Source organism: Notechis scutatus, chromosome 6, assembly GCF_049901735.1.
Source record: "Notechis scutatus isolate UNSWTSFEM ecotype Mainland chromosome 6, rNotScu1.2, whole genome shotgun sequence".
Taxonomy (NCBI): Eukaryota; Metazoa; Chordata; class Lepidosauria; order Squamata; family Elapidae; genus Notechis; species Notechis scutatus.
The window spans coordinates 65,249,844-65,261,610 of record NC_142014.1 but is presented as its reverse complement, the minus strand read 5'-3'; the positions used below and the strand labels follow the sequence as shown (position 1 = coordinate 65,261,610).

Here is an 11,767-nt window from a genome sequence, read left to right as displayed (position 1 = left end):
AGCACATAAGCAGGTGATCCTGTGCTTCTCATTGTAGTACATATAGATACAACATGAGGGGAAAGCAGAAAAATGCACACGTTACTTTCTTGCACAAAAGAAAATACAAATGCTTTCTTCAGTAAGGAGTTTCAAAAATTCAAGAATCCCTGATTCTTTTAATATTAGAATATTTTTAATACACAATTATTAGGAGACCCGTTAGAAGGAGAAGTATCTGGTCATTCAGAGGGTTTCAGAAACCATATATGTTTTTATACATAAAGATATGTAGACTCGGGCATCATGCTTTCAACAACAAGATGGCATTAGCTTCTCCAGAATTGATTCTGAGAAAATACATGATGATTTGGCAATGCTTAACAAATTAGCCCTGCTGAAGCACAACATGTATTACAGTTGTGGTTTTTTAAAGTTCGTGCTTCACAATTTTCCATTAATCACTGCTGAAATCCAATTTCTGTAAACAGAGATTTGCGTGTAGACTGTTGGAGACTCTGGTTCACAATGGCCACTGCTGCCCCAGCTCACAAGACCAACAAGCTTATAGCGTCCATCAATCTTGCATATAAGCGGTCCCCCCAAGTCTTGCTGTAAACAGAAGGAGGGACAGAATGAATAGGATGCAAAATAGTAAGCATTTTCAGCCACAATACATAGCTTAAAATCAACCCGTGATTCCATAGCAGGGATGTCAAACTCAAGGCCTAGCGGGTGGATCCGGCCCGGAGGATGCTTAGATCTGGCCTGCAGGGCTGCCCTGGAAACAGCAATGGACTAGCCTGCAGTGCCTCTGCCAGTGAAAACTGAACTCAGGAGGGCCACCATTTTTGCTGGCAGAGGGTTGCAGGAGGATGTCACAGCTGAAAATGGAGCTCGGGAGCCCGTTTTCGCCGGTAGAGCACTCAGGCCACCACAGGTGCCCCCAACACGAGTGATGTCGAGCTGGCCATGCCTACCCTGGCCCCCTGAGGTCAACTACAACCCTGATGGGGCCCTCAATGAAATCGAGTTTGACACCCCTGTTCTATAGAGTTATAGTTTATCCATGGCACAAGAAATGCAACAATCAATGATACCCTCCTGATATTTTAACTGCAGCTTCCTTTATCGCTGCTGATAGTTGCCCTCCAAAACATCTGGGAGGCAAAACATTTGATTGTCTATTTCTGATTTATGGCTTCATATTTTCAACACCCATCTAAAGTTCTTGTACCATGTGGGGACAACGATTCAAAATAAGCAGGACCGTATCATATCTATGGGCAATTTTGTTTGTTTCTGGAGAAGCACATTCTATATACTTCCTTCTTTAAAATGGCAGGGAACTGCTCCATTGATTCTCTACAGCTGCAATGCTGATTTGTGGCAGGGCAGCCAGAAAGCTTTCTGGTGTCAAATACAGTCTTGGGATCACATTGCCCATCTTTTTAATGGGTAATCTTACTGATCACATTAGAAATTTCAGTATGATTGACGCCTCTTCAATTAACTGGTCCCAAATGCAAGATTACACTTCTCCCGTTTAATGACAATATCCCACACCCGTTACATACAGCACACGAAGTTGTCCCCGTAGCACTTCCACATATTTTAGTGTTTTTAATGTCTTCACCCCAGTATCTGGCACAGGCATCATTTGTGAGGAGTGATATTTGTGTTTGCTGCAGCCTTCTGGAAAGCCAACCCTCTGGATGGAAAACAAGCAATACCAGACAAATATTATTTGATACATGCAACTGTGGAAAAAGACTTATTAAGTTGTTTTTATCAAATAGTTCCCGACAGCCCAGGTATAAGTTTCTACCAGTGAAAATAAGAATATGAGTCACCAAGCAAAAAAAAAAAAAAAGATTCTAAATGCATGTTCAAAGAAAATAATCCTTATGGAAGGCTTAGATGCACACATTTCTATACACACTCTTCTCATGATTTTTGTGAGATTATTTAGGAGTCAGGGAGGGGAGTCCTTCATTTGTTTCTACTGAGAAGTTATTCCTCTAGGAGAACCTGTTCAGAACAGTAGATGGAATTTTAAAAAGGGGTAGATGGATAACTAACTATCCTTTCTTCTTTCTTCTCTGACCTCCTCTTTTTCTCTCTGTAATTTAGCTCTCTCCCAAATAACAAGTTACAGAGAAAAAAGATCTTTCTCTCGCTGATGGCCTGAAATGATCCCTTACACAATTCTTGATTTGTGATGTGAAGACTTCACATACCGGTGCTTATAGCATCAAAATGAGATCTATAATGCTCAAAGCGTTCCAGCCGATGTAGTAGAAAACGTAAGTTTTTCTTGAGGGACAAAAGAACTTAAACAAAGTGCTAAGCCACCTGGAACCTAGCTCTCTGGAGAAAACTCTTGATGCTGGGGAAAATGGCAGGAAAGAGAACAAGAAGTTGAGTAGTAGTTGAAAGGTGGATGGGCTCAGTTACAATGGTGATGGGGGCACCATTGGAAGAGCTGAAGGACAAAGGTTAGGGTCTGATCAGAGTGGACACAGTGGCACAGAGGTTTAATGACTTTGGGACTGCCAGCCAGAAATGGTCTGCACTCCAGTGGTTTGAGTCCAGCACCATGAAACAGAGTGAGCTCCCATCGATCGATCCCTAGGTCCTGCCCACCCAGCAGTTTGAAAGCAGGCAATATTGCAAGTAGATAAATTGGTACCACTTTGGTTGGGGGGGAAATCTAACTGTGCTTGTGTGTGGAGAGTAAAAACCAATGCTGGACATAGTTAGACATGAGGCATCGTGACATGCGGCAAGGAGAGACTGGTGGAGGACCCTGGAACAGCCAGCAACCCAAGCGTCACAATTGGTGTAAAGCTAGTTTGCCCACTCACTCACCCCACAGTGCACCAAAGATAGGCACACAAGCACCAAATGGAATGAAGTAGCAATCTAGGCTGTTAGGAATGCATTGTGTCCAGCATGTGTAGATTCCCCTGGCATTGTATGCCAGATGCTAAATAAATAAGGGTCAGATCCTTGTGGGGAAGATATTGGAAATGACCAGGCAGAGTCTGAAGATGGGATCAAATGCTTCATTAGTTTGGAATCACTGCACTTCCAAAAGAGACCCAAGTCCTGCCTCCTGTGAATTCCATTGACTCTTATCTAAAGCCAATTTGCCTTGATCATGGTAGATAGTAGATCAGATTTTTTTGTATTGGTAGCATGTCATAAACTTGAAGTGCTTTGAACTAAATTTCTCTTCCTGGTTACTTGTGCCTGACAGAAAATCTACTTATGTGATCGCTAAGAGTCAACACCAACTTGATGGAACATAATCAATCCAGCAGGACAGGATTCAAATATTCCAAATGTCAACTAAAAAGATACTCCTTTGGTCTTTTTAGCTGCCAGAAAAAGGGAGTGGGGTTAAACAAGGCATTCTTGAAATGCCTAGATAATCACCGGGGTTGTCAGAGCCTAAGAAGATTATTGGAGAGCATGATGAATGACTCTTGGAGACAGATGTGTCCCATTGGAGAAGTCATATCCAGCGGGTGGGGGAAAGACCAGGGTCAAGGGGGAAATGTATGATGTGATATAGTATCGGCTGCACCCAGCCAAGCACCAACATGGCAATTTCTAATAAACCAATTTACTTTTTCTGAGATGCAGCTAGAGACTTTTGATTTGGATGAGGGTGGAATTGTTGGAGCCCTGACAACAAATAAAAGTGAGGACTTCTTACACACCTTCTTACATCTCTACCTGCCAAACTAGTGAGGTAGTCCAGATAGGAAGCATTGATCAGATGGGCTAATTCTACTTTATTGTAAGGTTACATTAACAGAATCTCACAAGTTTGAAAGTACATTTCTTCCCTGTCACCTTTACAGCCCCAAAAGCTAGGGAGGGTCCCACCTGAGATCTTCATCATGACCACATTTCTTTTACGGGCTAAGCTGCTCTTATTGAGCCCTTCCCCTGGTTATGGATCTTTCCCCTATCTCCAAAAGCCACTCCTATATACCATTACACCAGAGGTGGTATTCAGCAGGTTCTGATCAGTTCTGGGGAACCGGTAGCGGAATTTTGAGTAGTTCGGAGAACTGGCAAATACCACCTCTGATTGGCCCCGCCCCCATCTATTCTCTGCCTCCCAAGTCCCAGCTGATTGGCTGGGTCTTCTTTTATTGCCCTGCACAGGAGAACGGAGCTGGAAAGCAGGTTAGTGGGGTGAGGAGGGAATGGGGATTTTGCAGTAACCTTCCCCGCCATGCCCACCAAGCCGCACCCACCAAGCCACGTCCACTGAACCGGTAGTAAAAAAAAATTGAATCCCACTACTGCATTACACCATGGAAGAGGAGGAGGGAGGAGGAGAATTAGAAACCCAATACAGAAAGGAACAGAATGGGCTTGTAGGACTCCCAAATGCCAGCTTACCATACTGCAATATTTTGTTTTAACTCTCATTTGTGGCAGTGCAAAGCCATTTTTCACAAATGTGTACTTTCAGAAACACTGGCTAGATAATATCAATCACTCTCACCAGTTATGTTCCATCCTGCAGTCAAGCACTTGGCATCAGTGGCTATTTTCTCCTCCTGTTCTGGCAGACAGATAAATCCTATGGTGTCTCCTAAAAAAAAAAAAAGAGGAAATAAAGCATAACTGGGTTATGGTATATTCTAGGCAAGGTATTCAGAGATTTTAAAATTGATATCATCCCTTCAAAGTAGGCCAGATTAAGAAACAGTTTCAGTAGGGATTCCAGGAGAGCTCTTTATTGATGTAAGTTAAAACATCAAAGTTTGGAGAGCTTTTTCCAGTTCCTCTTTGTCTCACCTTAAATTAATAAAATCAAGCCAGGGTTATTTTGAGCCAGGTGGCGCAGTGGTTAGAATGCAATATTGCAGGCTAATTCTGCCGACTGCCAGCTGTTCGAGTCTCATCGGCTTGAGGTTGACTCAGCCTTCCATCCTTCTGAGGTTGGTAAAATGAGGACCCAGATTGTTGGGGGAAATAGGCTGACTCTGTAAAACTGCTTAGAGAGGGCTGTAAAGTACTGTGAAGCAGTATATAAGCCTAAGTGCTATTGATATTACTATTTTGAGTTTGTTTCCCATGCTTTCCTCTTTCTGGAGACCATATAATCTTTTCTGCCATTCCCCAACATCTCATTCTTCTTTTGCTTTCCTCTAAATTTTCTAAATTCCTTTAAACTTTCTGATCACAATCATAGAAGGAGATACTCTCCTATTTATGCAGATAGCAATAGATTCACGCATGACAAACACTGGACTACTTCAGTCTGATAGGGTGAATCTTCTGCAAAACAGCATTTGTACAGCCTAGCCCTAGAGAGCCCTTTCCTTGTCCATTTACACACAAGGCTTCTTACTGAAGTCAGTTCACAGAAGGTACAAATCAATGGAACTCAATATGACTATTTTAGTACTTTTGACAAGCCATTGTTACAAGACCTTTGGCATGGTTCTGGCCCATAAAGTTTCTTTAATCTAGCAACTCTGGTTCATCTGGTTTCCAGCTCAAACTTCTTTGCACTGACATTGTAGATAAAGGTCTTGAACCAATTACAGTACCTCCCCCAATTACAGGTCTCCCCCATTACAGTACCTGTCTGAATGGGGATCTCCAGTTCTAACAGACTAATGTCACTGCTGGGAGGCAAACCACTGAAGTTGGTATGGAAGTAGACAGCTTTCACTGAGATCTGAGTGCCACCTTCTGTACCAGGAAGCAGGTTAGTGATCCCTAGGACAGCTGTGTCTGTCTGAGTGCTAAAAGAATAACATTCCGAGTTCACCATATGCACAATTTAATCATGGCAATAGCATGTTTGTTTGTTTTTTGCAAAGAACAATGCTGTAGATTATCTATGTTCCGAACTAGCAGGCTCGTAAGCCTGAAACTCTAATTGCTTTCCTTCCACGGCAGGCTCGTAATCCTGCACTTTTGATTGGTCCGTGAATAGCCGATCGTGATTGGTCGTTTTAGACTAATCTGATTGGCTAGTTAACGGGTCGCCGCGATTGGACGCCCCAAGCGCGGCAAACTCAAATCATTGGATGTTTTGACAGCAGCCAGCTCTATAAAAGGAGCTGCTGCTGCCTGAGTATTTCGCTCTGTTCTGAAGTCACTAATAAAGAGTTGGAGTCACTATTCGATGCCTCGTCTCCGTGCTTGCGCCCACTCTCCCAGATCTAACACTCTACACTCTGAGAACTAGATCCAAGTCCAGAAACTCACAACCCTGACTCCCTCTTTTTGATACAAAGACAATCTGAAGCCCCAAGAAGAGAGTAAGATCTAAATTTGACAAATTAAATAAATAATACAACCTTTTGACGCTCTTGAGGGATTCTACAATATATTTTTAATTAGCAAATTTGTATGGTTAGTTTACAAAACCAATAATTGAAATATCAACGGCTAAAAATCTATCTTCATTACTTTGTAATGAAAACTTATCCAATGTGCACTTCCTGGATCTGTGTCCTGGGCGTTGCTGAATTACAACTCCTAATATGAACAATACAGAGGAATACTGGGAATTGTAGTTTAGCAACACCTGGAACACCCATTATATAGCAATACTATATTTACTATATTGCATTTCAGTTTGCTACTCAAAATATTTTCCCACCGATTCATATATCAGAGGATAGGAAAAAATTATAGGAGAAACAATTTGCATAAAGTGTGTCCATTTAGGGAAAATGTATATCTGAGTAATATATATATATAAAGGTATATATAAATTACATTTAGTCCTAGACTTACAACTGGTCATTTAGTTGTTCAAAGTTATGACAGCTTCCCCCTCCCCCATCACATGATTGCATTTTGGAAGCTCAGCAACTGGCCTGCATTCACAGAATTTCAAGTGTTCCACAGTCACGTGGCCAATAATTTATGACATTTTTTCTGGAAATCAGTTTTTAGCCAAAAACAAGCCAGTAAACAAAGGGTTTAACTTAACCACTGTGGCGTTCGCTTAATAAGCATGATGTTCTCTTAAAGGTTGCTGCAAAGATAGGTCATAAAATCAGACAAAGTCACATGAGGGCCCACTAAACGGCCTTCAAGTCTTACAATCATAATTGTGTGTCCAATTATGATTGTAAGTCAAAGACCACCTATTCAATGAACCTCTTACAAAAAAATGCAAAGTGCTGCATTGATGCAAGAAATATAATGCTAGAAAATTAAAATTCAACAGTCTTTTTTTTTCTTTTAAACATTCTGGGCCCATAGCAACTTGTATCAAATTTTCCAACCCAAGGATGATTCCCATGAAATATACTGTACTTCGGTTTCATTTTGAGAATGCAACATAAGTCCCTTGGCCAGACGTTGTATTCTAGGTGGGGATACAATCGTTTAAGAAATAATCCCAGTATATTTGCTTACCTTATATTACAATGTCCAGCAGTCAGAACCCAAGTTTCCTCAATCAAAATTCCTATGCAAAAGTGTTTGTTTTCAAACTGTAGGCTCACAAGCCATGGCCAAGATGATGGCGATCCTAGGTAGCCACTAAACTTTTCCAATTTTCCCTGTCCTTCCAGTGAGGTGTTTGTGGGCATTGCCTCTATGAAGAATGGATCTTCCACTGGAATTCCACATTTCCCTAGTGCCAGAAGGAAGGTCCAGTATTAATTGTATTATATACATTCTAGCATGCAAGGGATAATTCCATAAACTGATGCAAAACTTGCAACACCTTTACTATGTCTGCTTTAAGCCCCTTTCCAACTACCTGTGAGGATTCTGGCAGTTATCCCAATTAATTCATGAGTCTCGAGCCAAACTTCCAAAACTTCAAAGGATTTATTGGGAGTTAACATGTCCAGCACTGCCTGGGTGTAGCCGACTCTGAGACACATAATTCATTGTCACCCTTGACCCTGGTTTTCCACCACCCCCTGGGTGTATTATAATTCATATTCTCCAATGAGACATATCCATAGCCAAGAGTCATCAATCATATTCTCTGGCTAGATTTTTGCACAGCAGAAACTTCTGTCATCTAGTTACTATCTCTGAAAAACTATGTATGGAATGCACTTTCGAATTCCAAGTTGCCGCACTGCTCTTTCAAACCCCTTTCCCTCCTCCCTTTCTATTGGCAACTCTAAAAAGACCATAGAAATATTTTATGAGTTGACATTACCATCTTTTTTTCAAATCAAGCATTACATTTGCTGAGAGAAGCAGCAAATAAGTAGAATTATTCTGAATAACCTCCCATACAGACATGGATTAAGAAATAATTGCTGTTTCATTCCCAACATATCACCTTCATGTTAATTAATAAAGTATACACCTGACCAAATTTGGATGACTAAACTTTCCAACTCGCAAGCTTAAAATAATATGCATTTATGGGATATTACTTACTTTCTTCAGTAGCAATTTGTTTATCTAAAAGTTCACATTATTATTGCTAGGCTATTAATATTATTGGTCACTCCTATTTTAGCAAAGTATTTCACTTACAATAATTAGCTCCAACACCTGCCAGTTAAATTAAAGTTAAAATTTTAAACATATCACCAAAGCCACAATTGATGTTCTCATATGAGAACACGGAAAGGTTTAAGAACTCAACATATCAGGAGTGTCTTCTCTTCAGGAGAAATTCAAAAAGTCAAGATGGCAGCCATACCATGTAAATGAAAGCCTGAAGCCTTGCAATTCTGTTATCTTTAATCAAGCAGCCAGTCTCAGACACTTTATCAAAATAAAGTATATTTATGCAAGAAATCAAAGAGAGCCAGTTTGATGTAGTGGTTAAAGCACCAGGCTACTATAAAAACCAGGTGATTGTAAGTTCTAGTCCCACCTTAGGCATGAAGCCATCCAGGTGATCTTGGGCTAGTCCCTGTCCCTCAGCCCTAAGAAGAAGGCAATGGCAAGCCACATCTAGAAACACTGACAAAAAAAACCCTGCACAGATTAGTCCAGGCAGTTGACAGGCGTCAAGACTGACTCGAAGGTATCAAAACAAAAATATTCCACACATAACATCAAAACAATACGGTAATTTATTGCTCAATTTTTCCTAAGATGTCTCTTTATAGGAGGCCACTTGGCCAGAAATCTATAGACATATGCATGCTGCACAGGCTTCTAAATGGGCTTCCAAAATATGTCTCTTCCAGTTTGCTTGCTCCAAGTTGCTAGGTTTTTGTTTTATTTGTAAAACAGATTGAGTTTTCTGATGTATCCTAGAAGGTGACCAATTAACTTTCAAAATGAATAGGAGAAAAATACCATAATCGGAAGTTCTGTTGGGAAGCCTACAGTCTAGGGAAAACAGACTCTCACCCACCCACCCACCCTCCTCCTGCTTAAAATTATTACATGGACTGTCGAGTTCTATCCCATTCTCACTTCTCCGAACTGATCCTTGATTCATCTCTCCAAAACTGATCTTGAAGCCCTTGGCCCCAACCGAGCCATCTGTTCTAAAGTGCACCGTCAAGTAGCTGCTGCTCGAAAACAGTTGAAGGTTCCTTTTGTGGCCACACAATGTTCCTGCAAACCATAAGACAAAAAAGATGATATGCCAAAAGGTTTCAATTTACCATATGGTTGGGGAAGAGCCAGAGAACATAGGGTGAATTGTTGCTGCCTACATGAACCATGTATCTAGTCTTCCCTCTATGATTTATCCAACTGTGCTATTTATTTTCAAGATTTATTTTCTGCCTTTCCTGCAAGAACTCCAGATGGCATAGATAGTGCTTATCTTCTAAGCACTTAAGTACTGAGAAGCAACCCTGTGAGATAGATTGGGCTAAGAGACTGTAATTGCTGAATATCCCACAATAAGCTGCCAGGACAGAGGGGTGGACTTCAACCCTGGACATTTCATAAATCAGCCTCTTAGCTGCTGTACCAGACATTTCCACATGGTCAGTGTTACTACCCCCAAAATGTTCATCAGAGCAACTCCTACTCTTGTGATGATTGTCCTGATCACACCATTATAACTTGCGCTTTCTCTGCTTGTCCCAACAAGCAGTGGGACATCACAATAAGCTTTTGGTCAGATCCTTGCCTGCCCTTGTCATGTTGCATTGGTCACATTGAAGAAAACAAAAGGCAGTTACTCTGAATGGGACTTGACCCCTTAGTCTGGACAGAGAATTTCATAGTACAATGGGGTTTTCTGGCCAAGGGAAGATCTGCAGCTTTAGGATGCTACCGGTTTGGTCTGGTTCTCCTGAACCGGTAGTAAAAATAACTACAATTTTGGTCAAACTGGTTCCTCTGACAATCAGCTGAGAGGATAAAAGAAGTGACAAGCACATTGGTGGGTCGGAGGGTCACTCCTAGCTTTTCGTTTCTTCATCATCTCACCTGATTGGCACATTAGTGACACACACACGCGCATGTTAGGGGTGCATGCACATGCGATCACCCACCGAACCAGTAGCAAACAAGGTAGGAACCCACTACTGACTTGCTGCGAGTCTTTATAATGGACAAGCAGCCTCAACAGGAAGCAGATATTTTGCAATTACAACTTTTGAGTAGCTGAGCTGGAGGAAAATTGCTTGAGCTGCCCATCAAGGACCTTGGTATGGGGACCCAGAGGTACAATGTCAATGTCCCATATCCTGTCTCTCTGAGATCACCATCATTCACACCAAATGATCAGATTTTCAATGAGAAATGGTTAAAATGCATAAATATTCATAGAGGGAAAGGCAGCAGTTAATAGTCCACAGCTCCATTCGGAAAACCTCTGATGCGTTTCTAAGCCTAATCAAACAAAAAATACAATTTCTTTGCTATTTGTAGACTTGCCAACCATCTGGGCTTAATCATCAGTTTGGTAATTCCGGTCCACCATCAGGAAAGACAACAATATTTAGAGCTATGAAGTAAAAGACAGAGGACAACGCACCAAGCAATTCTGAATGTTGATCTGGTCCATCATAAAAGCTCAGGGAGTCCCAAATGCAATCTTTAGCATCCTCAATAACAACATCTAGTATCACAGTTTTTAGTTTGCTTCCTGAAGCAGAATAGATTGTCCAAGTGCAGTTTAGTAAATTAGGATAGATGTCTGGATAATTTGGAGAAACTATTTCTGCGGCCCCGACTGGGATCAAATCCAAGACCGGACATCCTTAAAGAAAAGGGAAACACAAGGCTTCTTTTATTTCTGGCATTTTTATTTTGTCCATTATAAAACATAAAACAAACAAAACAAACCGGCCCCTCTGTTATCCAGACCAGCCTTCATTAACTTGACATCTGGCAGATGAGTTTAGACTGCAATTCACAAAGTTTCCACCCAACAGGTTGAAGCTTCTAGAATGCTAGGAACTGTCATTTCAATAGACTGTAGAAAGAGTATTTAAAAAGTGTATTTTTAAAAAAATCAATACATCCTTGGGACTGGGCCTTTTTCAGTTGCAGCATGAGGTAGCAGCCCTCTCTAGGCCACCTGCCCTAGAAACCAGGATAACCCTGAAGAACAAACAGTCCTATTGGTCTTTTACAACGTTGTGACCCAGGGATTGTAATCAAGATGTTCCAATAGATACTCTGGCATGGAGAACCTGGCATGGGTGGGTGTGATTAGCTGTCATACCTTTTCGAATATCTTTATCTTGTACAGGACCTAAATGGAAAAAGATAAAAAGGATATCATGATACATATTTATATTTATATTTATATTTATATTTATATTTATATTTATATATATATATATATATTCTATAAGTTTTCATATATACCTATATATATATTATTCTTAAGTAGGAG

General features: G+C 40.9%; 1 protein-coding gene across 1 annotated transcript in view; it reads right to left on the bottom strand.

Annotated features, from left to right (window-relative positions):
- Positions 1 to 204: 204 nt before the first annotated feature.
- Positions 205 to 11,767, bottom strand: part of OVCH1 (ovochymase 1) — a 60,945-nt gene continuing 49,382 nt past the window's right edge. The window contains exons 24-30 of the mRNA XM_087969070.1: positions 10,901 to 11,125; positions 9,379 to 9,522; positions 7,393 to 7,612; positions 5,596 to 5,759; positions 4,508 to 4,597; positions 1,557 to 1,690; positions 205 to 591 (exon numbers count right to left, since the gene is read on the bottom strand). Of these exons, the coding sequence (XP_087825196.1) occupies positions 424 to 591; positions 1,557 to 1,690; positions 4,508 to 4,597; positions 5,596 to 5,759; positions 7,393 to 7,612; positions 9,379 to 9,522; positions 10,901 to 11,125 (1,145 nt within the window). The 3' untranslated portion in view covers positions 205 to 423. The remainder of the gene's footprint in view (positions 592 to 1,556; positions 1,691 to 4,507; positions 4,598 to 5,595; positions 5,760 to 7,392; positions 7,613 to 9,378; positions 9,523 to 10,900; positions 11,126 to 11,767) is intronic.